General features: G+C 45.8%; 1 protein-coding gene across 1 annotated transcript in view; it reads right to left on the bottom strand.

The window, feature by feature from the left end:
* The window catches only part of LOC120997694 (rootletin-like), a 119,328-nt gene extending 94,049 nt beyond the window's left edge, over positions 1–25,279 (bottom strand). Inside the window, exon 1 of the mRNA XM_040427922.1 lies at positions 25,079–25,279. Within this exon, the coding sequence (XP_040283856.1) occupies positions 25,079–25,126 (48 nt within the window). The 5' untranslated portion in view covers positions 25,127–25,279. The remainder of the gene's footprint in view (positions 1–25,078) is intronic.
* Between the last annotated feature and the right edge of the window lie 2,506 nt (positions 25,280–27,785).

Here is a 27,785-nt window from a genome sequence, read left to right as displayed (position 1 = left end):
TGTATTAGTCTTGTTTAAAAGGTTATTCATGAGGTAGAAATAATACTCACTCTTTTGAAGCTTTGCTTGTATTTTTTCAGTCCTTTTATTTTTCATATAAATAAATCGCTATAATGCATAGTAATCCTGAGAGTGCTGAACTGATTGCTACCCCATGCTGCGCGATCAAAGGAACCATAACTGATTTAAAGAGCCATTCGCAGTTTCACTGTACTGGCCATGTGTACTTAAATGTGCATAGCTTAAAGGGGTTCCCCGGGATTTAAGAAAATGGAAATACTTAGGCTCCTTTCACACGGGCGAGTATTCCGCGCGGATGCGATGCGGGAGGTGAACGCATTGCACCCGCACGGAATCCTGACCCATTCATTTCTATGGGGCTGTGCACACGAGCGGTGATTTTCACGCATCACTTGTGCGTTGCGTGAAAATCGCAGCATGCTCCTCTTTGTGCATTTATCACGTAACACAGGCCCCATAGAAATGAATGGGGTTGCGTGAAAATCGCAAGCATCCGCAAGCAAGTGCGGATGCGGTGCGATTTTCACGCACGGTTGCTGGGAGTTGATTGGGATGGAGACCGATCATTATTATTTTCCCTTATAACATGGTTATAATACCTTTTTATTATTTATAATGGCTCATTTTATCTGGGGGGCAATCATCAGGGGAAACAAAATGGCCGCTGTCCCATTAGTTCACAAAAAACCTGTCCTCATCACACATCAGGACAAGTTACTTTACAACACTAAGGCAAATAGCTGCCTCAGCCTCCTCTCTACTTGTCAGGGATTATTATCCTAAATAAAGATAATAAGAACTTTAGCTGAATCTCTGGGGAATTTAGTTCATGAGCAGACAAGAAGTACAGAGAGGACGGACAGGACAGGCTGTGGTAATGGAGACTGTAAGCAAGTGCTGCTGCTCATTAGCCACACCTCACCCTCCTCTCATGTCTCCTCATCATCCCCATTCCCGCAGAGATTTACCTGTATTCAGGATCATGATTCCTGACGAGCAGAGCAGAGAGGAGGATGAGACAGCGCTATGGCTCATTGTGGTGAAGTAACTTGTCCTCCTGTGTGATTAGGACGGGTTGTGTGTGTACTGATAGGAAGGCAGCCATTTTATTTCTCCTAATGATTGCTCCCTAGACAAAACAAGCCATTCTAAGTAATGAAAGGTACTTGTGAATATATTTATTATTTTAATTTTTTTAATTCCTGGAGAACCCCTTTAATCTTTGAGACAAGCATATGCTACTGGCTGTATCAACCAGGTAATAAATATAATAAATAAAAAATGTACTGCTCTTAAAGGAGCTTTACTCTTTGGACAATCCCTTTTTAGCTAGAAGGGTAACCAATATTAGGGTGGCCTGCTGCATAGACCATCAGAAATCAACAGTAATCTATGAAGTAGATGTTCAATTCTCCTACAATGCTACCAGAGTCAAAATGAAGTATTGCACAGTCCTTGAGCTGTCCATGTAATGAATAAACATGTTAGGTCCTCCAGAGTCAGACGAGTGAAGCACGCAACGCTCTGGTTTCTTCAATATTCAATCAGCCATATAAATCTGAATACCGGTATATATACACACATATGAATTACACACACAGCAACATATGCAGGTCATTTTATGCTGCAAGTGTTAAGCATCTGTAATCCATATGTCCCTAGACTGAAGGGACTTGATAGGTAGGAATCAATGGAAGAAATGGATCAGTTTACAGCTCAGATCTAGATCAAGTTAACTAGTTCCAGGAAAATACTATATCAGAAGCAAATGAAAGATGAAAGAATATATATATCTCCTACCTGAAATATCTGGGAACCAATTTGCCCTTCAATAATTCTATATGTGTCAAAAAATGTAAAGGCTATGTACACCTTCGGGGGGAATTTTTTGCATGTTACTCATTTTTTACTAAAAATCATTTTTTCAGTTGGCCTTTATTAAAAATATTGAGCCGTTCTGTCACAAAGGGTTAACTGATTTTCTAACTGTGTGACTGGTACTTTCACTTCATCTAATAACCCTTATCTCTAAACTACTAAGGGGTCATAAAGACATATTTAAGCCACATTCTTATCAGTAAGATAAGAACTGAGCTATAATGAGTGTATATGAGGTCAGAGAGCAGAGATAAGAAGCCCTTCTGCTCCTGGTCTGATGGAAAAGACAGAAAATCCAAAGGGTGCTACTAGAGCATGTCAGCTCTGTACAGAAAAAAGGATGCCATATTATTAATAAAGAGCAGTTAAAAAAATAATTTTTAGCTCAAAATTAGTACAATGCAATAATAAAAAATGCCCCCAAACATGTACATACCTTTTAAACAAAGCGGGGTTGAGCACTGGCTTACGAGAATGATGTGGAAAAGCATCTCCGTTTATGGGATCAGGGCCTATCTAGCGGTCTTGTCAATAGTGCTGGTTCAGAGGTTAATGGATCGTTAACAGAGTTACTAGACAGACGGCCTGAATTCTGTCACTTCATATTTTCCCAAGTAGACCGGATGTATCAGGCTATGTATGAGCCTATTATATGTCACCTTTTGTCTATCTATAGGTCCATGAGTGTGACTTCTGACTGACACTCATATCACTAGGATATACTATCATTTTATGATATCCTCTAGAACCCCCTATGTTACTACGTGTTACCGTGTCATACTGTCACCTTCATCAGAAACTTCTAAGCTGATTTAGTCGAAATCAGCCTAAAAGTTTGTACAGGAGAAGAGAGAGAGAGGGGCTGGCGACTACCTTCTGCCCGTCCAACAGGACCATGAGTGCAACTTTGGATGGGTAGTAAATGACTGACACTCTTTAAAGGGGTTTTCTAAGTATTTTATACTGATGACTTATCTTAAGGATAGGCCATCTGTATGTGATCGTGGGGGTCCGACAACCTGGCACCCCTGCTATCAGCTTTTCGAGGAGGCTATGGCGCTCCGGTGAGTGCTGTGACCTCCTCACAGTTTATGAAGCACAGTGCCATCCATTGTATAGCGGCTGTGTATGGTACTGAAGCTCGGGTCCATTCACTTGAATGGGACTGAACTGCACAGCACATAGGCCACATGACGGATGAATGTGACATCATTGGCCTCTTCAAACAGCTTATCGGCAGTGTTGCCAGGAGTCGGGCAACCAGAAATCTGATAGTGATGAACTATCCTGAGGTTAGGCCATCAATATCAAATGTACAGATAACCCCTTTAGAGGGGTATTCCCACCTCATAGAGCAATGGCATATCACTAGGATATACCATCATTTTAGGATATCCTCTTGGACCCCCAATGATTCTGAGAAAGAGGGGTCTGCTGTGCTAGTGGTCCCGGCCACCGGCTGTACACAGACTTTCTATATGGCGCCACCAAATTTGTTGTCACAGATTCTAGGGGAATCTTTAAAATAAAACCCTTTGTAAACTTCTGCTTAAAAGGGTTGTCCCCCCCCCCCTTACTATTCATGGCCTATTATCATGATAGTCCAACCATATCTTATTATTATTGCTCCTTGATAACTGGAGCCATGGGAGTTATGTCCGTAACCAAAGGATTACAGATGAAATAGTTAATTTGCAGGCAATTTAAGCGTTGGTTGAGAAACTTCACAGAAAAAACACCAGTGCAGAAGATAGATAGGGTGGCACTACTGTGTCAGACTGCCACCTTCATCAGAAACTTCTAAGCTGATTTAGTTGAACTTTGATTTGGTAATAAATCGGGAGTTTGTTCAGGAGAGGACAGAGAGGGACTGAAGACAAAACCTTTTGAACTCATGCACACAGCCGTACGGCCATGGTGCCTGTATTGCGGACCATAAACAGAAGGTCCGCAATATAGGGGCACTGGCCTTGTTCGCTCCGTATCATGGATGCGAACCCATTGACTTGAGAGGGTCTGCAATCTGCAAGATACAGAGCGGAGGCCTGGATCAGAAGTCCACGAAAGCACTACAAAATGATTTCGGTCCGTGGCTCTGCACCGCAAAAAATGGAACATGTTCAATTTTTTTGCGGTGCGGAACGTATCTTGTGGATCGCAGACCCATTTAAGTGAATAGGTCTGAATCTGCAAACGGCATGCACTTGGCCAGCTATTTGCGGTCTTCAGCACGGGCATGGGGCAAACACGCTCTTGTGCATGAGCCCTTAGACGAACTTTATGCTGGATTTGTCACAGAAAGGCTCCTGCTGTCTACTGTGAAACATAGAAAAACTGCCAAAGAAGCCGAAGTAACATGTTTACAAAAATAAAAAAATAAAAAATAATGTTTTTGACCCAAAATACACTTCAGATAATAAGAAAGACTCCAAAGGTCTCCATAACCTTTAAGTCTGGGTCTGACCCCAGCAATATTTACATATTGTTTGCATTGTGGGTTTCCAAATAGATACCTAGAATGATTAGTGATGAGCGGCATAGGCAATATTCGTTTTCGCCAGTCATTATTTTAGCGATTGCGCAAATCGGCACTAATGATGCACATATTTTTTGCGCAATACGTGCAACTTCACATTTTATCAGGTCTGAGTATATATTACTGATTGGTGCACTAAGTATTGTAGTGACATCACAGCACTATGTCTGTAGCATGTATGTATGGACAGCAGAGAAACAGTAATTCCTATCACACTACCTAACACCCTGCACTATATCCGGATATAACCTACACTGACTATCTCCCACTAACTATCTGTATTATATATATAAGCTAACTAACTATCTTATGTAAGTGGATAAGGAATAGGATCCAGATGAAAGCACAGAGCACAGCAATGTCACTGCTCTCTCTCTCAGAACTGCAAAAAACTGCAGAAAATGGCTGCTGGGGAGGTTCTTATATAGTAAGGGGTAGGCAACTTTCCTATTGGTTGCTAGGGATGTTGCTAAGCTCTGACAAAGATATTGAGCCTTCTCATTGGTCCACAAGCAAGAAGGGAGGTTACGGACGAAAAAAAAATCTAGAATATTTGCGATTACGAATATATAGCACTATATTCTAGATTTTCGCGAATTCTCGAAGTGCTGATATTCGCAATTAAAATTAGAATATTCGCAATCAACACTAAGAATGATTACTTTCCATAACCTGAAACAATAAGCAGTCCTAACATGCACTAATAAGACATAAATAAGACATAAAAAGGTATTTCACATGCTCACCAGCGGAGCTGGACTATAATTTATACATGTTATTTAGAATGGATGCAGAGGAATGGCTAGGCTATGAGTCAACCAAGTGCTCAAAGTACATCTTTATCACTAGGAGCCGCAGTATAATTTATTCTCCGCTATGCGCCATACCAGTTCCCCTGATGAAAGCAACAACGTGCTGAACTATAATTCACTAGCAAAAATTAATTCCTGTACTTCACGTGTTGCTGATAATTCATCTTGAGGTGTTTCTACTTTTACACAGTTCCGTCCTTTTACCCGGCAGAGAATATTACCCAACATGACCCCGATGTGTGTTGATTTGGCTCCTTAAATTAATAACGCCTTTGTAAAGGAGGCCACAGAGGCTGCAGTACTGCAGAAGATATGCAGGCGAAGGGCTTCTACGGGAAAACATCAATATGGCTGCATAGACAGGGCAAGAAACAAGCAACAGCTTTCTGGTGTACCCGTTTACCACCAAGACCAGTGGCTGCATTCACATGACCGTATCTATTTTGCAGTCCACAAAATATACGGATGACGTCCATGTTGCATCGGTTTTTTGGCAGACCCATTGTAACCAGTGATGGTCAGTTTGCAGTGTTCGCCAGCGAACACATGCGGGCTGCCATCTTTAGTAAGGTAGACTCACCCGTCCGGCGATGCACAGGTAAGCCCTTACCTGTGCCGGTCTGAAATCAAATGCAGTCACCGGGAGCAGGCAGTTCCGAGAACAGCCGCTGGGGGCCTTCATCGGGCTGTTCTAGGAACTGCATGCTTCCGGTGACCGCATTTGATTTCAGACCGGCTCCTGTCACAGGTAAGAGCTTACCTGTGCATCGCCGGATGGGTGAGTCTACCTTACTAAAGATGGCAGCCCGCACGTGTTCGCTGGCGAACACTGCGAACTGACCATCACTGATTGTAACAATGCCTATTCTTGTCCACAAAACTGACATCTTTTTTGTGCGCTGGCACATGGTGCGCTGATGGCATTTTTTGCGGACCTATTGAAATGAATGGGTCCGCATCCGTTCTACACAAAATGCAGATTGGATGCAGAGCAAAAATACAGTCGTGTGAATGAGGTGTATAGATGGGAAATGTGTAGAACTGAACATATTCATAGGCACCGACTGTCTATTTGGCATATCCCGGGTTTGTGTGCATTGGCGTAACCTTTTTTTTTGTAATACGGTAGAGCGTAGTACATTTCGTACAAAGGTATACAGTGCCATATGCTTTCTAAGGGCCCATTCACACAACTGGATTTTTCTGTCCACATTTGTTCTGTAATTTTGCGGATCGGATGCAGACCCATTTCAAAAGATCCGGACAGCAGACAGCGTGTTGTCTGCATCATTTAGATAAGTCTTATCATTCAGACCAACAACGAAGTGGCATCATGTACAGACATTTCTCGGGCGTCACGTCCCCTTTCTCAATTGTGCCTACATCACACCCCAGCAAAACTATTATACCCAGAATGGCCTATGTCATAATATATTAGGCATTAAAATCATGTACAAATCAACTACAATGCAATAAAATAGAGAACAGGACACAATTGTAGGAATATTACCAAAGAAACACTCTGTAATGGCACATTTCATTTAATCATTTTGGGTGTCAAGACGTTGTGCCCTATATATCTCCCTTTATAAAAGACGCTTGCCACTAGCCTCTTATTACCTGTAATGGGACTTACTCCAAAATCTGTCATCTCAGTTCACTCAGATTATGCACCATTTCTTTTCTTTTCTTTTTTTAAACTTTATTGAGTATGTAAAATTGTTACATATAATTTTGGTCTTTGTACATACATTGTTTAAGTAATAATAGCTGGAAGAACATTCAAAAACATATCAACACATAAGGATGCATGTTAACAGAGCAAATGTTAAACAACACTTTAGTAGATGGTGTCCGTGGACAGAACGGAAGTAAAAAGGCCAAAATCGGAGGATTGTCTAAGAAGAGGGGAGGGGGGGATGATAGAGGAGGCATTTTAATGAAAACCTCTAAAGGATCTCCATTTCTCCCAAGTGGTTAGGAATTTGTGATGGGTCCTGTTTTCCCAGGCTGCAAGCTCTTCGAATCTGTATATAGAATCGATTTTGTTAAACCAATGGTCTAGAGAGGGGAGATCTTTTTTTAGCCATTGTGTCGGGATCAAGAGTCTGGCAGATATAAGAAGGATTTTGAGGAGGAGGGAGGGGATTATCGTGTGATCCGGAGGTAGACCGAGTAGGGCCAGTGAAGGTGAAAAAGTTATATTTGAGTCACAGATTTCATTGCTTTTTTTAAAAATCTTCCTCCACCAGTCGGAAATCAAGGGGCATGACCACCAAATGTGGAACATGGTTCCGCGATCCTTTTCGCACCTCCAGCAGTTGTCTGAATTACCGTCTCCGTATCGACATGTGATTATGCACCATTTCAAAAATATGGCGTGCAACTGTGGATTGTCCATACTATTTCTTCAAATAAGTTCATTCCCGATCATTGCCATTCGTTTGCTGAATTTTAATGCAGCAATCATTCCTTCTGTATGGGGGATGAATGATCGCTGCTATGATCATTCGTTCCTATACAGCCGGAGTGTTTGCCAGGGCACATCCTTATGATGTTCTGCCAACATATGAGGATTTTAGGTACTCACCGATATTAGATGATGTGAAAAAGGAGGAAAAGCAGATGGCAGAAGAAGGGGCTCCCACCTTGAGGGCAGGAGAGCACTGGGGTTGGAGAAGTGGGTATGCCAGAGATGAATGATCGCTGCTATTATCATTCGTGCCTATACAGCCGGAGTGTTTGCCAGGGCACATCCTTATGATGTTCTGCCAACATATGAGGATTTTAGGTACTCATCGATATTAGATGATGTGGAAAAGGAGGAAAAGCAGATGGCAGAAGAAGGGGCTCCCACCTGTAGGGCAGGAGAGCACTGGGGTTGGAGAAATGGGTATGCCAGAGCTGATTAATATTCTGTGCTTACTGTCAAATAACCTGCAGGAGATTGCAGGCCAGAACAGCAATAATATGCATGTTGTCCCTCCACCTAACCAGCCGAACCCCATACCAGCAACAGTCCCTGTTTAAAGTTGCCCCGCGGCCATTAGCAATGAGGAAGGACTATACAGTGCGGTATTCATTACTAAATGAAAAAATGTGCGGTTCTTCACTGCAGCATGCCCACAATCCGTCCACATCACAGCTGCTCGGTGTGGCCGTACCCTAAGGCAGAGTGACCTGGGTATACCCAATTCGTGATGAATTAATTCGGAACAAATCGAATTTCTTGGCTAACTTATGCAAAGTTTCCAAATCAAATTTTTCAAAACTTCGCTCATCTCTAATTATGATGGTGGTTCTTGGCAACCACTTACTTTTAGCTCATGAGTGACACAACGCTGAAATCATGTATGTCACTACTTTATGCTGCCTTCAGTGAAGGCAGCATAAAGTTGAAGACAGGTTCCCTTTAAGACATTTTTGATTATAATTAAGTTTTGCTCTACTTGGTGCTGACATTGACATTTTCTGAGCATGACTTGTAGTTTCTGTGTGACCTAGTCAACCACCAGCTGCCAACCGTACAGGGGTTTTCACATGGCCGGAAGAGGCCAGCAGGTATTATGCTGTACATTCCTAAATCCAGAGGCAGCAGCAATACTGACAACATAGTGGATTGCGATATAAAGATGATGCTACTGCGGTAAACATCTCTGCCCAGTACATGCAGGGGTTACATTCTTGCGTGACCTTATCGGCAGGTGTTACTGTATATTTATTCTATGATGTGTGTATCCGCTGTGTGCACTTGGCGTTGTATAAATTACACTGACTTCCTCTATCCCTAGGGAGCAGGCTACAGGAGGGAGCCCAGTACTGGCGTTTTGACTCAGTCCAGTCTCGGGGTTCTGCCTCCCCCACCCTAGCCGGAATTGCTTCCGCACCTGTCGGTGGCTGTTGTTGACTCAGGAGGCCACCCCACCCCTTCCAGGCAAGCTCTGGAGCCTAGCTCAAAGATTTGGCAGGTTCTTGGGCTGTTTTCTTTCCCTTAACAGTCTGGGCAGGTGCCAGCCCAGGAACAAGAGAGGCAGTATCCGAAGAAAAGAGTGAGAGAGAGCTGGGAGGAGGGAGAGGAAGGAGACAGCGAGTGGGAGAGAGGAGGGCTGAAATGCTACGAGAGGAAATGGTCAAAGGGAACAGTGCACACAAGTACAGGAGAGGGGTCTGGCTTACTAGAGGTCACAAAGGACATATCAAAGAAAGAAACACTCCTGTCCAGGATCCTGCGCGTCACACACAATCAGATCACAAACACGACCTATCTGTCCTCAGGAATAATCATCTAGGTATTAATCCAGTTTTAAGTAGAAACATACTGTTTGCAAAGACAAAACATAAAGTTAGTCAACACATCCTAATGCGCAGGTGCACATTGCCATGGCTGAAAATACAAAATCAAACACAATGGAAAAGCATTCTGCAAACACAATATATGAACTAGGGATGAGCGAACATCTGAAGCCGATTCGCATAAAACTTTGTTCCAATACTGTACGGAGCAGGAGCTCCGTACAGTATTAGAATGTATTGGCTCCGATGAGCCGAAGTTAATGCTTCGCGAAGTCTGGCGAGACTTCGCGCAATAGCTTCATAATAATTTGTACTGTAAAAAAACATTTCCTGAACTCGGGTTCAGTTCCAAGGTGCTATACTCACTATATGAATAAATATGAGGTAGCAAGCAAATATTTTTTTATCAAAATAATTTGTGCCCATCCACCGCGGCAAGGTGACCTCTTTTGGACGGGATTCTACCCTTAATTCTACCTCTTTTGGTGCCAACCGGCCTCTAATGACTTTAGGGAATGCAGACTCAATACATATACTGAGCCCACTCTGTACGCTACCGCTCCTGGTGCCAGCTGGCCTCCAAAGAATACAAAGAGAGGAGGCTAGTTTTATACTGCACTAATTAAAAAGTGCCTGTAGAAAGGATGAAATATGTTATGTGTGCACAACCAAAATGGAGGCAGCTACACCTCCAAATACACACATTTAGTGTAGGTTCCCATCCAAAAGAGTTCACCTTGCTGTGGTGGATGGGCACAAAATATTTTATTTAAAATATATTATATTTAATTTCAAATATATTTGCTAAGCACCCCATGTTTACTCATATAGTGAGTATAGCATTCATTCATATATTCTGTGTCTGCAGAGTGCATTTTGTTTGATTAAGCAGAAACATCTGTACAATTATTACTGGACCATAAAGTGATTCAGAAGAAAATTGGGCAGCACATTGTGACTCTTTAGCGGCTGGAAAAAGTAAAACCAGTAACAACCAAAATAGTGATCAAATTAATGTGCTTTCTCCGGGTCATTTAACTCTCCAAGCAAAGGGAAGGGATGGAGCGTTCACTTTACTAACATGTCATGGCTTAAAGACTTACATTCAGATTAAAGTAATCCTACAAGCATCGCTATAATGAAGCGGATGTGGATCCACTGTGCCACTAATCTGGTTTGGGGCTACTCCAAGTAACCACCAGGCCGCTACCTCTTGGAGTAGTCCTCATTCAAGTGCCTGTTGACTTAAAGGGGTAAAACGACACCGATGCAGGACACCGAGAGATCAGGCAAAACTGTAGTCAGGAAAAGTCTGAAGTCGAAGCACATAGAGTTCATGAAATCCAATAAACAGTCCAAGGTCAGGGCAGGCAGCTCAGGGTCAGATCGGAAATCATGTAGCGGTCAGGTAAGGCAGTAATCGGGCAAACAAACACATAGCACACCTAGCAGGAAACTAGAAAGCTAGAACCTATTGCTCAGGCATGTTCCCACTGGGGAAGGTGCCTTAAATACCCTAAGGAGGCCAGCAATGGACTGGAGAGCAAGAGGGTGTGTGTACTGAGTCGGAGGGAGTGCACGCTAATGTAATATGCTGAGAGTAAGACATTGGCGGGAATGTCCCGCTGCACCTCTGCAACAGAAGGAGTGAGCAAGGTGTCAGCCACGCCCATCAGCAGAAGAAGAGAGGCAGTGGGCATGGAGCACCACCATAACTGTCGATGCAGCAAACCAGGACCACAGCTGAAAAACTTTATTACATTAGTATGTGCTATATGTTCTAGTTTAAACACATTTGAAGGGGTTGTCCCACAAAAAATATTCTATATTTTTCAAACCAGCACCTGGATCTGATTACTTTTACAATTGCATGTAATTAAAATGTTGTACAGCCAGTAAATTATTCAATACAATGTATCTGTATAGTGCCACCTGCTGTTTGTTCTTTTCTTTATTTCTATGTCCACCTTGCTGAGGTGGTCGCACATACTTAGTTCAATCCTTCACCAGCCATATCTTCTTTTACAAGCTGTGACAATTATAGAGAGAGAGCTGCAGTGGAAAGGACATGCCCCTTGAGCCGCAAGGGGAACTGCAGCAGAAAGGGCACATCCCCTACCCCATGCCAGCATGAAAAAAATCCTAGAGCCATATGAAGTACATGGCTGGTTCTAGCTTTGTTAGAAAGGTATTTTCATGTACTATATATATATATATATATATATATATATATATATATATATATATATATATATATATATAAAATGTCTGATTTTCATTACATTAATCATGGCATAAACCCCCAAAAAATTATTTTTTATAGCTGGACAACCCCTCAAAGACATTAAAGAGAGTCACCACTGACATCGCTGTGCAACCAAGCACAGTGCCAGATAGGCTTAGCTTACCTGACTCCAATGGTGCCATTCGTATAGTGATCTGTGGCTCCCGTGAATATAAAATTGCCTTTTTTGAAATATGGAAATTATGCCTTTAGTGTAATAAGGGAGGTGCTGTTGCTCTCATTGCTTAGAAGCTCTGTTCCGTTCACTGCCCAGCCCCCACTAAAATTATACCTTTTTTCTTTGTGTCTCTCTGTGGGTGCTGCCACGCTATGCTTTGGGGGGGGGCTTTTTTTCAGCTTGTATAAAACACCATGAAAGACCACAAAAAATGCGGACCACATGTGGATGTCATCCGCGTGATGTATGCATCCGTGTGTCGTTCACTAAAAAAATATAACATGTCCTATTCTTGTCCGTTTTGCGGACAAGAATAGGCATTTCTACAATGGGCTGCCTGTTCCGTTCCGCAAATTGCCGGTCTTAGTAAATGACCCCCACTGTGTTTGTAGGGGGTTTTCGGATTTTCTGTTAGCCAGCAGGTAACATCATTTTTTGCTCCAAAAAAAAGGACAAAAAAGCAGTGTTTAAAAAAAAAAAAAAAAGATGCATTGTGAAACCACATAAGCTCATGATCCATTAGAAGCTTGTAAAGAAAATGTAACAGATATTTCTAGCTTCAATGATATGGACCAATAGGACTTGAGGATCTAAAGGTTGTGGTGGGTAAAGGAAGGACTAATCATCTGCTCCCTGTAATGTCCACTGGAGGTAGACATCATACAATCACAATGACGAGAGATGCTAGATGTAGATCACTGCTGATCACAGATTGTAAGCTCTTGCGACCAGGGCCCTCATTCCTCTTGTAGGCTACTTTCACACTAGCGTTTTAGTTTTCCGGTATTGAGATCCGTCATAGAGGCTCAATACCAGAAAAAAAACGCTTCAGTTTTGTCCCCAATCATTGTCAATGGGGACAAAACGTAACTGAACAGAACGGAATTCTCCAAAATGCATTCTGTTCTGTTCTCATACCGGAGAGCAAACCGCAGCATGCTGCAGTTTGCTTTCCGTCCTGAGATGCGGAACAAGACGGAATCGCCATGACTTACAAAGGAAGTCAATGGGGAAGGATCCGTTTTCTCTGACACAATCTGACACAATAGAAAACTGATCCGTCCCCTATTGACTTTCCATCTTGGCCATGTTAAAGATTATACAACCGGATCCGTTCATAACGGATGCAGACGGTTGTATTATCAGTAACGGAAGCGTTTTTGCTGAGCCCTGCCGGATACAGTAAAAACGCTAGTGTGAAAGTAGCCTTAATTATTGACTTGTTTCTTGCTATATAATGTATGATTTTGTGGGTACATGAACCCTCCAACTGTAAAGCGCTGCGGAATATGTTGGCGCTATATTAATGAAGATTATAATTTTTATTATTACTGCTGATGAGATGAAGAAGCCGCAGAATCCATCTGAAGCCACTGCAAAAAGCAGGTCAATTAAAAGAAAACACTGCCCCCTGCTGGGGAAAGCAGAGCCTGGCACAGGACTGCTGCAGTAACAAAAACCTAAGGCCTGATGAATATTCTCTAGTGCCCTCCACCCCCATTTTAATGACAAGCTGCACAAGTCAAAGGGTCCTCTGGAAATCCTAGGTTTCTACAGAACCTACACATATGTTCCATTTAATGAATCACTTGGTGAATCACATTTATGTATGTGCTGTAAAACAGTCCCTGAAAACCAAGCCAGGATCGAGGATCTGTGTGTACCTCAGAAGCAGCTGCTATGGGGCCCATCAGAAGTCTATATTACTAGTACAGGCCTCCACCTCTCCCCAGACATAGCAGCATTGGCAGACGTGAGGGGGAAACAGCCATGTCATGCCACCCTCCATAAAGGGCCCCTTCTTCAGAGCAGGATTTAGGTCTGACCCTAGACAGGACAATGCACAAGTAAATCACAAGAGAATGGGATCAAATCTGTTAAAATCACAGAAAATGCCATGCCATACAGGAACAGGTTAAAAAAAAACAACTCCATCAAAAAGGTAATTAGAATGATCAAATTACACCTACATTAAAAATAGTAGTATTATATTGAGCAATCTGCCACCCAGTTCCCCAGTAGTCACAGCTGCTCTCCACTTCCCCAGTAGTCACAGAAGGCTCCCCACTTCCCCAGTAGTCACAGCAGGCTCCCCACTTCGCCAGTAGTCACAGCAGGCTCCCCACTTCCCCAGTAGTCACAGCAGGCTCCCCACTTCCCCAGTAGTCACAGCAGGCTCCCCACTTCCCCAGTAGTCACAGCAGGCTCCCCACTTCCCCAGTAGTCACAGCAGGCTCCCCAGTTCCCCAGTAGTCACAGCAGGCTCCCCACTTCGCCAGTAGTCACAGCAGGCTCCCCATTTCCCCAGTAGTCACAGCAGGCACCCCAGTAGTCACAGCAGGCTCCCCACTTCCCCAGTAGTCACAGCAGGCTCCCCATTTCCCCAGTAGTCACAACAGGCTCCCCACTTCCCCAGTAGTCACAGCAGGCTCCCCACTTCCCCAGTAGTCACAGCAGGCTCCCCAGTTCCCCAGTAGTCACAGCAGGCTCCCCACATCCCCAGTAGTCACAGCAGGCTCCCTACTTCCCCAGTAGTCACAGCAGGCTCCCTACTTCCCCAGTAGTCACAACAGGCTTCCCACTTCGCCAGTAGTCACAGCAGGCTCCCCACTTCCCCATTAGTCACAGCAGGCTCCCCATTTCCCCAGTAGTCACAACAGGCTCCCCACTTCCCCAGTAGTCACAGCAGGCTCCCCACATCCCCAGTAGTCACAGCAGGCTCCCTACTTCCCCAGTAGTCACAGCAGGCTCCCCAGTTCCCCAGTAGTCACAGCAGGCTCCCCAGTTCCCCAGTAGTCACAGCAGGCTCCCCACATCCCCAGTAGTCACAGCAGGCTCCCTACTTCCCCAGTAGTCACAACAGGCTTCCCACTTCGCCAGTAGTCACAGCAGGCTCCCTACTTCCCCAATAGTCACAGCAGGCTCCCCACTTCCCCAGTAGTCACAGCAGGCTCCCCACTTCCCCAGTAGTCACAGCAGGCTCCCCACTTCCCCAGTAGTCACAGCAGGCTCCCCAGTAGTCACAGCAGGCTCCCCACTTCGCCAGTAGTCACAGCAGGCTCCCCATTTCCCCAGTAGTCACAGCAGGCACCCCAGTAGTCACAGCAGGCTCCCCACTTCCCCAGTAGTCACAGCAGGCTCCCCATTTCCCCAGTAGTCACAACAGGCTCCCCACTTCCCCAGTAGTCACAGCAGGCTCCCCACTTCCCCAGTAGTCACAGCAGGCTCCCCAGTTCCCCAGTAGTCACAGCAGGCTCCCCAGTTCCCCAGTAGTCACAGCAGGCTCCCTACTTCCCCAGTAGTCACAGCAGGCTCCCTACTTCCCCAGTAGTCACAACAGGCTTCCCACTTCGCCAGTAGTCACAGCAGGCTCCCCACTTCCCCATTAGTCACAGCAGGCTCCCCATTTCCCCAGTAGTCACAACAGGCTCCCCACTTCCCCAGTAGTCACAGCAGGCTCCCCACATCCCCAGTAGTCACAGCAGGCTCCCTACTTCCCCAGTAGTCACAGCAGGCTCCCCAGTTCCCCAGTAGTCACAGCAGGCTCCCCAGTTCCCCAGTAGTCACAGCAGGCTCCCCACATCCCCAGTAGTCACAGCAGGCTCCCTACTTCCCCAGTAGTCACAACAGGCTTCCCACTTCGCCAGTAGTCACAGCAGGCTCCCTACTTCCCCAATAGTCACAGCAGGCTCCCCACTTCCCCAGTTGTCACAGCAGGGCCACCTCTAGATGACACTTTTCTCAGTAGTGACAGCAGCTTGCTCCCCATCTCCTCAGCAGTCAAAGCCTGGTCACCACGTTAGATCAGAATAGCAAAAAAATTCAGCAGTGTTGGATTTTTTTGTGATTCAGTTCCCAGTGGTACACAGCGATCATTGGTTGCACAATGGCTGTCAAGGCCAAGATCACTGTGTAGCCTCAGCCTTAGGGCTCATGCACACAAACTTATTTTCTTTCTGCTTCCGTTCCGTTTTTTTTGCGGACCGTATGCGGAACCATTCACTTCAATGGGGCAGTAGAAAATACAGAAGTTACTCTGTGTGCATTCCGTTTCCGTTTCTCCATATTTCATCTGTATTTTGCATATCCATACTGAAGAAATGCTATGCCCAGACCATATTGCTCATGTGTTTGGTGATTAATAAGTTACTGTTTCTGTATACGATCCACAAAAAAAAGGATCAAATATGGAAACCATACAGATATGTTTTGTGCAAAACGGAACGGAAGAGGACTTAAATCAGAGAGAAAAAAAAACAACTCAGATACAGAACAATGGATCCGTGAAAAACAGACCGCTAAACAACAACGGTCACGTGCATGAGGCCTTAGGGTTCATGCACACGAACGTATTTTCTTTCCACTTCTGTTCCGTTTTTTTTGAGGACCGTATGCAGAGCCATTCACTTCAATGGGGCTGTAGAAAATACTGAAGTTACTCCATGTGCATTCCGTTTGTCCGCATGGCCGTTCCGCAAAAAAGTAGTGCATGTCCTATTATTGTCCGTAAATCACGGTCTGAGGCCCCAGTCAAGTCAATGGGTCCGCAAAAAATACGGAACGCACACGGAACACATTCGTATGTCATCCGTATTTTGCGGATACATACTGTAGAAATGCTATGCCCGCAAAAAACGGGTCAAATACGGAAAACCATATGGATATGTTTTGTGCAATAACGGAACGGAAGAGGACTTAAATAAGAGAAAAAAAAACTCAGATACGGAACAACGGATCAGTGAAAAACGGACCGCAAAACAACAACGGTCGTGTGCAAATTGCAGTCCCCAGTGCACGGAATGGTCCGCCTACGGCTGTGTGAATGAGCCCTTATATTGTCAGTCACAGCACCCAGCTCCAGGCATTCAGCACAGATGACAGCTGTGGCCAATTACCACTGCAGCCCCACATCAACACGCCGGCAGTTCAATAACTACCACCATGCTGACAGGTTCCCTTTCTGGGTATTGTTCATACATAGCAATTTGGTTTCCAAAAGCAGAGGCCCAAGGTACAGCAATTGTCTTCTCTGTATACAGCACGTGTGCAGTGGAGGGGCGGCAGTCCCAATCTACTGACACTGCCATGACCAGCACAGAACTAAGGGGGAGCCATCCAACCATAATGCAAAGTCACATAGAGCGGGGGGCCATGGTACAGAATGTATACTGGGGGCTGACAGCGATAACTGCTCAGCCTCTGCTCAGGAACCATAGGGTTAAAGGGGTTATCCAGGTTTTTAAAACTAACGGCCAATACTTGTGTTATAGGCATGACATTTATATGGTGGTATTTATTTCACTTAGGCCTCATGCACACGACCGTTGTTGTGTTCCGTGTCCGTTGAAAACTCGGAAAATGCACCGTTTGTCATCCGCGTCCGTGATCCGTGTTTCCAGTCCGTCAAAACAATATGACCTGCCCTATTTTTTCACAGACAACGGTTCACAGACCCATTCAAGTCAATAGGTCCGTGAAAAAACACGGAGGCACACAAGATTGTCATCCACGTCCGTGATCCGTGTCCGTTTTTTTCCTATCATTTGCAAGGCAAACTTGACTTAGATTTTTTTTTTACTTTTCATGTCTGGTCATCCTCCAAAAACGGATCACGGAACAACGGAACCCCTTTTTGCGGATTGTGAAAAAATACTGTCGTGTGCATGAGGCCTTACTTATATGCCACTTTACAGACATTCTCATCACTCGCTGTCCCCAGTGGGGCTCCCAATCTAAGGTCCCTATCAGTATGTCTTTGGAGTGTGGGAGGAAACCGGAGAACCCGGAGGAAACCCACACAAACATCGGAGAATATAGAAACTCCATGCAGATGTTGCCCTTGGTCAGGTTTAAACCCAGGACCCCCGAGCTACAAGACACCAGTGCCAACCACTGAGCCACCCTGCTGTCCGCCGTATCATGGGCTTTTTTGTAAATGAATGCGGAGAGTACATGGATGACATTCATGATATTGCAGACCCATAGAAAAATGTGGATCGGACACAGACCCAAAATATGGTCGTGTGCATGTAGCCTTAGTAAATAACTGAATGCTGCATGTTGGGCCTCCTGCACACGAAGGTGTGCGCCCCGTGGCCGTGCTGCGGCCCGCAATGCACGAACACCCACCGTGGGCCAGCCACAGTAGACCCATTCACTTTAATGGGTCTGCGATCCGGCCGTTCCGCAAAAAGATAGGACATGTTCTATCTTTTTGCGGAACGGAAGTACGGGACGAAACCCCACGGAAGCACTCCGTAGTGCTTCCGTAGGGTTCTGTTCCGTGCTTCCGTTCTGCACCATTCCGCATCTGCGGATTTGCAGACCCATTCAAGTGAATGGGTCCGCATCAGTGATGCAGAATGCACACGGAACGGTGCCTGTGCATTGCGGATCCGCAAATACGGTCCGCAATACAGCCACGGAGCAGACCTCATAATTCTAGAGTATCTATTCTTAGAACTGTGCGATCCTCTACGATTCCTACCAGACACTTAGGCCCCTTTCACACGAGCGAGTATTCCGCGCGGGTGCAATGCGTGATGCGAACGCATAGCACCCGCACGGAATCCGGGCCCATTCATTGCAATAGGGCTGTGTACATGAGCGTTGGTTTTCACGCATCACTTGTGCGTTGTTTGAAAATCGCAGCATGTTCTATATTCTGTGTTTTTCACGCAGCTCTGGCCCCATAGAAGTGAATGGGGCTGCGTGAAAAACACATTGCATCCGCAAGCAAGTGTGGATGCGATGCGTTTTTCACTGATGGTTGCTAAGAGATGTTTGTAAACATACCGTTTTTTATCACACGCGTGAAAAACGCATTAAATCGCATTGCACCCGCGCGGAAAAAACTGAACAACTGAACGCAATCGCAGACAAAACTGAATGAACTTGGTTGCGAAATCGCACATTTTTCACTGAACGCATCCGGACCTAATCTGGACACGCTCGTCTGCAAGGGGCCAGTTATGAACGTTCATAGGAACGCTTGTTAGCGATTATCTGGCAGTGTAAATGTACCGCCGTTGTGCACACACAAATATCGTCATTTGCTGACATTAGATCATGCTGTGTAGACCCGATCTGCTGCCGGCAAACAACGAGTCAGTATGGGGACAGCTGATGGCATTAGAGATCGTTCCTCCCCATACTCTGGAGGAGATCACTGCATGTAAATGCAGGTCTCCTCCACCAGGGAGCAGCAGATCGTTGGGAAGGAACGCGTCCCTCCCGACGATCTGCTGCTCTGTCGTCCCATGTAAAGGGACTTTTGTGAACAAAGGTCCATCTGGATTTTATCAGGTGGGGGGTGTCCCTACACATTATCCAATCATTGTTACCAGTGTCAGACTGTACCGGGATACACCCCATCCCCCACTAGTAACAACCGGATGAACCTTTATTCATACATTTCTAGCAGGAATAATAGAGGACTGGCACAACACACAGTTATAAGAATAGATGCTCCAGAATTGCTATTACATGGAAAATGGAAGCAGTTACTAAAACAGACATGTCAGGAGAGGTGACCGCTCCTCTTTAAAACACTTGAAATGTATGGATTTTTAGGGTTTGTTCAGACCTGTGCTCCTTATTTCTGTTGTTTTGCTCCATTATTGGAGAACAATATAAATAACCGAAGCGGACACAAAGAGCACCTGAAGGACCACGGCATCTGAGGAGTTAAATGCATGTGATTGGCCTTATGGCTGATCGCAGACATTACCCCCGGGTTTCTGCTGTTTGAAACAGCATAAACCTGGCGGCTATGGCACCTGGCTGCATTCGTGAGCGGGCGCCATCTTTAAAGTGACGACGTATATGTACAGCGGAGGTCGCGAAGGGGTTAAAGGGATTGCCCTATCTTGCCATTTCCACAATGAGATAGGACTGAATGCTGGCCCCCGATGGCTGGGCTTATGGAATCAATCGAGCAGGCCGGCTGAAAAGTTAAATAAAAAGTGGAGTTCTGGCCGACTTGGTTTCTTCCATAAGCCTTGCAACCTGGGGTGTGGAAATAGGAAGATAGGATAACCCCTTTAATAGGGGAGAGGGGCTCTAAATCGCTATGCGCAATCATAGAGAGAACTATGGGGCCGTACAGTTAGGCCCCTTTCACACGAGCGAGTATTCCGTGCGGATGCGATGCGCGAGTTGAACGCATTGCACCCGCACTGAATCTGGACCCATTCATTTCTATGGGGCTGTGCACACGAGCGGTGATTTTCACGCATCACTTTTGCGTTGCGTGAAAATCGCAGCATGCTCCTCTTTGTGCGTTTTTCACGTAACGCAGGCCCCATAGAAATGAATGGGGTTGCGTGAAAATCGCAAGCATCCGCAAGCAAGTGCGGATGCGGCGCGATTTTCACGCACGGTTGCTAGGAGATGATCGGGATGGAGACCCGATCATTATTATTTTCCCTTATAACATGGTTATAAGGGAAAATAATAGCATTCTGAATACAGAATGCATAGTACAATAGCGCTGGAGGGGTTAAAAAAAAAGCAGCCCGGCATCTCCTTCTGTCTTCATCTTAGCTGTGTGCAGGAACAGGACCTGTGGTGACGTCACTCCGGTCATCACATGATCCATCACATGATCCATCACCATGGTAAAAGATCATGTGACAGACCATGTGATGACCGGAGTGACGTCACCAAAGGTCCTGTTCCTGCACACAGCTAAGAGGAAGACAGAAGAGAAGCCGGGCTGCGCGATCAAGTGGACTAAGGTAAGTTAAATTTATTTATTTTTTTATTTATTTTTTTAACCCCTCCAGCGCTATTTTACTATGCATTCTGTATTCAGAATGCTATTATTTTCCCTTATAACAATGTTATAAGGGAAAATAATAATGATCGGGTCTCTCTATAAACTGTGAAGGGAAGAAACAGGAAGTTACAACCCAGACAGCGCTGGAGCCTGAAGAGGTGTCTAAAGTTAAAAATCTGTTGCTTCCAGGGGACACATTTATCAAGCTCACCTTTTTTAAAGTAAAAAACCAGGGGTATTGGCAACGCCTGTCTTTAATTTGCGTCTCATTTATTATCCCTTAATAAGGGCTCATGCACATGACTGTATGTATTTTGCGGTCGGCAAAACACGGATCTGCAAAAAATACGGATGACCTCCGTATAACATCTGGCCCCTAATATAAAAGTCCTATCCTTATCCGTAATGCGGACAATAATAGGACATGTTCTATTTTTCTGCGGAACGGACGTACGGAAACGGAATGCACTTGGAGTAACTTTTTTTGCAGACCCAATGAAATGAATGGTTCCGCATGCGGTCCGCAAAACAAACGGAACTGACACTAAAATACGTTCGTTTGTATGAGCCCTAAATCAGGTTTTTCCTTTATGGTTTAAGCCTGACCTCTAGTGGTTGTTTTCTTGTATGACACGTTTATACTCACTAAGAGTTGGCTCATTGATTTGCGCATGAAAAAACTGCGCAAGTGCCCGGAAAAAAGTTGCAACTCTGTCTCTTTCAATGTAAAAAAATTACATAACTTCCCCCTCAAAACAGATGGGAAAATAAGCCTGGTCAGGAGTGGAGTAGAAATAAGACTGTTTATGCGCCTAATTCAGGTGGGAAAAAAGGCGCACCTGCATAAATAGGTCCGAAAAAAGTTACAAAGGTTTGAAAACTTCTGAATTAGTCGTAAAATTCTAAATAGGCGCAACAGGCGCACATGCCTCCGAAACAAGCACAAAATAAAATGGTCAAAAAAAACATAAGACAGTAGGAAACAGGCTTTTCTCATAGTAAATGGGCCCCGAGGTCTTTACCCCTCAAGCTTTTGGGAAATATACAAAACTAAGGCCTCATGCACACGACCGTTGTCTGTTTTGCGGTCCGCAAATTGCGGATCCGCAAAACAGGATGGCGTCCATGTGCGTTTGGCAATTTGCACAACGGCACGGATAGCCATTGATATAACTGCCTATTCTTGTCCGCAAAACGGACAAGAATAGGACATGTTATATTTTTTTTGCGGACCACGGAACGGAGCAACGGGTGCGGACAGCACACGGAGTGCTGTCCGCATCTTTTGCAGCCCCATTGAAGTGAATGAATCCGCACCCGAGCCGCAAAAACTGTGGCTCGGATGCGGACCAAAACAACGGTCGTGTGCATGAGGCCTAAGGGCTCATGCACACAAACGTATTTTCTTTCTGTGTCCGTTCCGTTTTTTTTTTCCGGACTGTATGCGGAACCATTCACTTTAATGGTTCCGCAAAAAAAGCAGAAGTTACTCCGTGTGCATTCCGTTTCCGTATGTCCGTTCCTCAAAAAAATAGAACCTGTCCTATTATTGTCCGCATTACATTCATTTAGGGGCCAGCTGTTCCGTTACAGAATGCACGCAGATGTCATCCGTATTTTTAGCGGACCGCTAAATACATACGGTCGTGTGCAAGAGGCCTAAGGCCTCATGCACACGACTGTATTTTGTATCTGTGTCCAATCCGCATGTTTTCTGCGGATTGCACACAGACCCATTCATTGCTATGGGCCCACAAAAAAAAAAAAACAACGGACATCACACGGTGTGTCCGTTCCGCAAATGATAGAACACGTCCTATTCTTGTTTGTATTGTGGATAAGAATCGTCATTTCTAGTAATGGGAGTGAGAAAATTGTGGCTCGCACAGAGAAGGCGGCCCTATTTTGCAGATCGCGTTTTTTTACCACATTACGGACACGCTCGTGTGCATGAGGCATAAGGCCTTGTTCACATTACCGTGTCCGTTTCACATCCATGAAAAAAAGAAACGGTCCATGAAGCATCCGTATTTGGTTCGTGTGTTTGCTATTTACCCTCCGTGTGCCGTTCATAGTCCAGGGACACTGCTCAGCTGAAAATTATTTCAGAGCATCTCCTAGCGGCGGTCGGTGAAAAACTGACGCAACACGGACTCCATCCGTGATTTTCACAGACCATTAGACTTCAATAGGCGTGTTTGTTCCACATCACGGACCAAATTAGTGCACGTCTCTGTGATTTTTTTCAGTCACCCACGGTCCGTAAAAAATACTGACGTGTGATCAGACACATTTAAATCAAGGGGTACGTGCGCTGTCGGTAAAAAACGGAAATGTGAACGAGGCCTAGGGCTGGGTTTTCGTGAGATGGTCCTGATGCGTTTTTAGCACAATTACCACAAAATTGTGGCAGATTACCACATTTTCATGCAACTGCAGAAAACCATGGCATTTCTTCTCAATTTCATGGTAATCACAGCAATAAACGCTCCACAACGCAGCGAGAGGGGCAAAATAAAATGGAGTCGGTGCTTATAGCAACCAGATAGGACACTGTCATTTCCCCAGGGCCTGGAATCTGATGGGAGTCATGGAGGACTCTTCCATTTTTACTTTATATCACCCCTTTTTTCAGTGACTTATTGCTAAAGTTGTCCATTTGAGCAAAAAAATTAAAAATCGAAAAATGATCCGTTTTTTCTGCAGAATATCTGGCGGTGTAGAGGAAACGCTCGGCTCCATCTTCCAACACCAGCAGGATTTCGAAAGTCAGTTTTTTTAGACCAATTTATTAAAGGAATTCTGTCCCCTCGTTTTAGGCTATAGAGCTGCGGACATGCCCGGCTAGATCGCCGCTAGCACGTCCGCAATATACCGGTCCTATAAAGCTGTGTTATTTTATTGTTTAAAAAATGATATTTTTATAGATATGTAAATGAGCCTGGTAACCTTCTTGGAGCCCAGCCATGCCCCCCTGTGAAGGAGCCCAGCACCGCCTGCGTCCTCCGAATCTCCTCCTTGCTCACAGTTAGATCGCTGTAATCTCGCCATGCGCAGGGCCGGTATAGTGTTCCTTCCCTATGCTGGCATCAGCCTTAGGGAAGGAACTGCGCATGCGCGAGCTCGTACATCACGAGATTACGGCGATCTAACTGTGAGCTAGGAGGAGACTCGGAGGACGCAGGCGTTGCTGGGCTCCTTCACAGTGGGGCGTGGCTGGGCACCAGGAAGGTTCGTACAGCCCCTTGGGCACCTTACCAGGCTATTTTACATATCTCTAAAATCATTTTTTAAACAATAAAAGCACACAGCCCTATAGGACCGGTATATTGCGGACATGCTAGCGGCGATCTAGCCACGCATGTCCGTATCGCTATAGGCTAAAACGAGGTGACAGAATCCCTTTAAAGGTCGCACATTGTCCCAGATTTACAAAAGTGTCTGAATCTGAGCCTGAAGCCTGTGGCTGTCCAGACATGCTGGGAGTTGTAGTTCTGCAAGAGTTGGAGTGACACAGTTTGGAAAATCACTGCCTAAGGTCTCATGCACAAGACAGTATCTGGTTTGCGGTCCGCAAATCACGGATACGCAAAATGCAGAAGCGGTCCATGTGCCCTATTGAAATATGCACTGATGACATTCAAGTCACGTCTGGATTTATTGCGGCCCCATAGAAATGAATGGGTCTGCATACAATCTGCAAAAAATGCAGATCGGACGCGGAGCGAAAATACGGCCGTGTGAGTGCACCCTTAGGCTCCATTCACACGTCCGTGTTGTGTTGCGGACCCGCAAATTGCTGTCCGCATCCATTCCGTCCCCATAGAGAATAAATGGGTCCGCACCCGTTCCACAAAATTGCGGAACGGATGCGGACCCATTTTGCGGACGTGTGAATGGAGCCTAAAGGCCGGGTTCACATCACCCCTGTTTTTTCGGGTTTTTCTCCTCCGTTTGACAACTGACCTGAACTACAATGGAGTCCGTTCAGTCTCCGTTTGGAATCCTGTTTATTTACCGGATGAAAAAATCCTGCAGAACTTTTTTCCGGAACAGAATCTGCGGTGGAGGCTCCAAACCCTGGATATTTCTATAGTGGGGGTCTGCACAAAGTACTGAGGGGCTAAATGTTAAAGGGGTCCTCTGTTTTTGTTTTTTTCCCCATATAAAGTCTGTTGAAATGAATGCAGTGTGAACATGGGCAACAAACAAGTGCAGAGACTATATTAGAAAGCAGGGGCACATACTCTGCACATAGCCCCCCTATAGACCCCAGTTCACACATTCCTCTCCTTACCTGGATGACTGCCTCCAGCTTCATAAGTGAGCCCTCCTCGCTTGCCATGCTGTCACTCCGCACTGCGATCCTCCACGTTCTGACCTTCTGCTGTGGGCCAAGAAGCCTGATCGTACTGTTACCATGGTAATAGCGGACGCCGAGGCTCCGGCCGTTACCCTGGCAACAGAAAGCGGCGGCAGCGGCTGAAAGGTGGGCTTGGGTAGCGAGCAACCGTGATTGGCAGTTAGGGCGGGGTTTGCCACACAGTAACCAAGGCGATGGCGGCTGTGGGCGTGGCTGTGCTGCCTGAATGGCAAGGACCGGTGCTGGTGGGCGGGGCGTAGGGAGAGAGTGCGGGAAAGAGCCGGGATAAGAGCGGGATGGTCGCCTCAGCCTCAGATACGTGTGCTGATATGTGGTGAATAGACTGCCTGTCAGTTATACGTTCTGTATGACCCAGGGGTGCAGCAGAATGGTGGGTGCTGGGGTGTCCAACAAGCACTTACCTGGAGACTTATTACCTCAGGAAAACCCAGCCACATCTGTGGAGCCGTCAGTAATAATCCACCATTATAAAGGTCGGGGGGCATTTGTGGGTCCTTGGCCCCCATTTAATGATTATACATTAGGTCAGGACAAGGTAATCTTTATTCCCATCTGGGACATTGATCAGTGTCAGGTGTGGGTGTGGGTCCCACGTCTGGGATTCCCTGCTGTCTCCAGAACGGGCCCCCTGAAGTGCAAGCACAGCCCCCAACGCTCACCACTCAAAGAAAGAACCGAAAACAGTTGCGTGAGCCGTGAGCGTGCTGCGATATTTCCGGGAGTCCCATAGCAGTGAATGGAGAGGTGGCTGTGCATGCGCGGGGCGCTCTATCCGGGGGCAGACTGGGAACCTAAGGGCCCATGGAGAAAAAAAATAACTAAAAGTGGCCCCATGTGGTAGGTGGGTCCAAATTGACAGAAGGCAGGGCAACATAAGTAGATAAGCTTTCCGACTCTCTTCTCCCACTCTCTACCATCTGTTCCCTCCTAGACCCAGAAGCTGCTACCACCCTATATAACACCACAATAAGTACAGCTCTGGACACTGTTGCCCCCCTCACACACAACAAAACCCGAAAAATCAACAGACAACCCTGGCACACCAACCTGACCAAAAAACTCAGACAAGCTTCCAGGGCTGCTGAGCGGCAATGGAAGAAATCCCATTCAAATGATCATTTCACCGCATACAAGCAATCCCTCCTCATATTTAAATCCTCACTCGCTGATGCAAAACAGGCCTACTTCTCATCTCTCATATCTTCCCTGTCACACAGCCCTAAACAACTTTTTAGCACTTTTAACTCCCTTCTCCGCCCCCCAGCGCCCCCACCCTCTCCTCTCTTCTCAGCTGAGGACTTTGCCAAATATTTCAAACAAAAGATAGTCAACATCAGAGAAAGCTTCACCACACAGTCCCCACAGACCCTCTACACAACGGCTCGGTCCCCTTCTCCCAAAACCCGCTTCTCCACCATTACAGAAGAAAAACTCTCCACTCTACTCTCCAAATCTCATCTGACCACCTGTGCACTTGACCCAATCCCATCCCACCTCATCCCTAACCTCACCACAGTGTTTATCCCAGCCCTAACTCATCTCTTCAACCTATCACTAAACTCTGGTGTCTTCCCCTCTGCTTTTAAACATGCTACCATTACACCCATCCTCAAAAAGCCTTCACTTGACCCATCTTCCTTGTCCAGTTATCGCCCCATATCACTTCTTCCGTATGCCTTAAAGCTACTTGAACAACATGTCCATTCAGAACTGTCCTCCCACCTCTCCTCCTGCTCCCTCTTTGACCGCCTACAATCTGGCTTCCGACCCCACCACTCAACCGAGACTGCCCTTACCAAAGTCACCAATGACCTACTGACAGCCAAAACCAAGAAACAATACTCTGTCCTCCTTCTCCTTGACCTGTCCTCTGCCTTTGACACTGTTGACCACTCCTTTCTGTTGCAAACTCTCTCATCTCTCGGCATCACCGACCTGGCCCTCTTCTGGATCACATCATACCTCACAGACCGGACGTTTAGCGTCTCCCACTCTCGCACCACCTCCTCGTCTCATTCCCTCTCTGTTGGTGTCCCGCAAGGCTCTGTCCTAGGACCCCTGCTCTTCTCTATCTACACCTTTGGCCTGGGACAGCTCATAGAGTCCCATGGCTTTCAGTATCACTCCTACGCTGACGCTCACCACCTTACTATCAAGAATCCCACAATGTCTATCTTCTATATCATCCTTCTTCGCCTCTCGCTTTCTAAAACTTAACATGGATAAGACAGAATTCATAATCTTTCCCCCATCTTGTTCAACCCCCTCAACAGACCTATCTATCATGATCAATGGCTGCACACTCTCCCCGGTCAACAAAGTCCGCTGCCTTGGAGTGACCTTGGATTCTGCACTTTCCTTCCGACCGCAAATCCAAGCTCTTTCCACCACCTGCCGCCTCCAACTCAAAAACATCTCCCGCATCCGTTCTTTCCTTAACTTTGAATCTGTGAAAATTCTTGTACATGCCCTCATTATCTCTCGCCTAGACTACTGCAACATTCTCCTCTGTGGCCTTCCATCTAGCACTCTCGCACCCCTCCAATCTATCCTCAACTCTGCTGCCCGACTAATCCACCTCTCCCCCTATTACTCCTCTGCCTCTCCCCTCTGCCAATCC

Source organism: Bufo bufo, chromosome 4 (genome assembly GCF_905171765.1).
Source record: "Bufo bufo chromosome 4, aBufBuf1.1, whole genome shotgun sequence".
NCBI lineage: Eukaryota > Metazoa > Chordata > Amphibia > Anura > Bufonidae > Bufo > Bufo bufo.
This window is presented reverse-complemented; position numbering and strand designations above follow the sequence as displayed.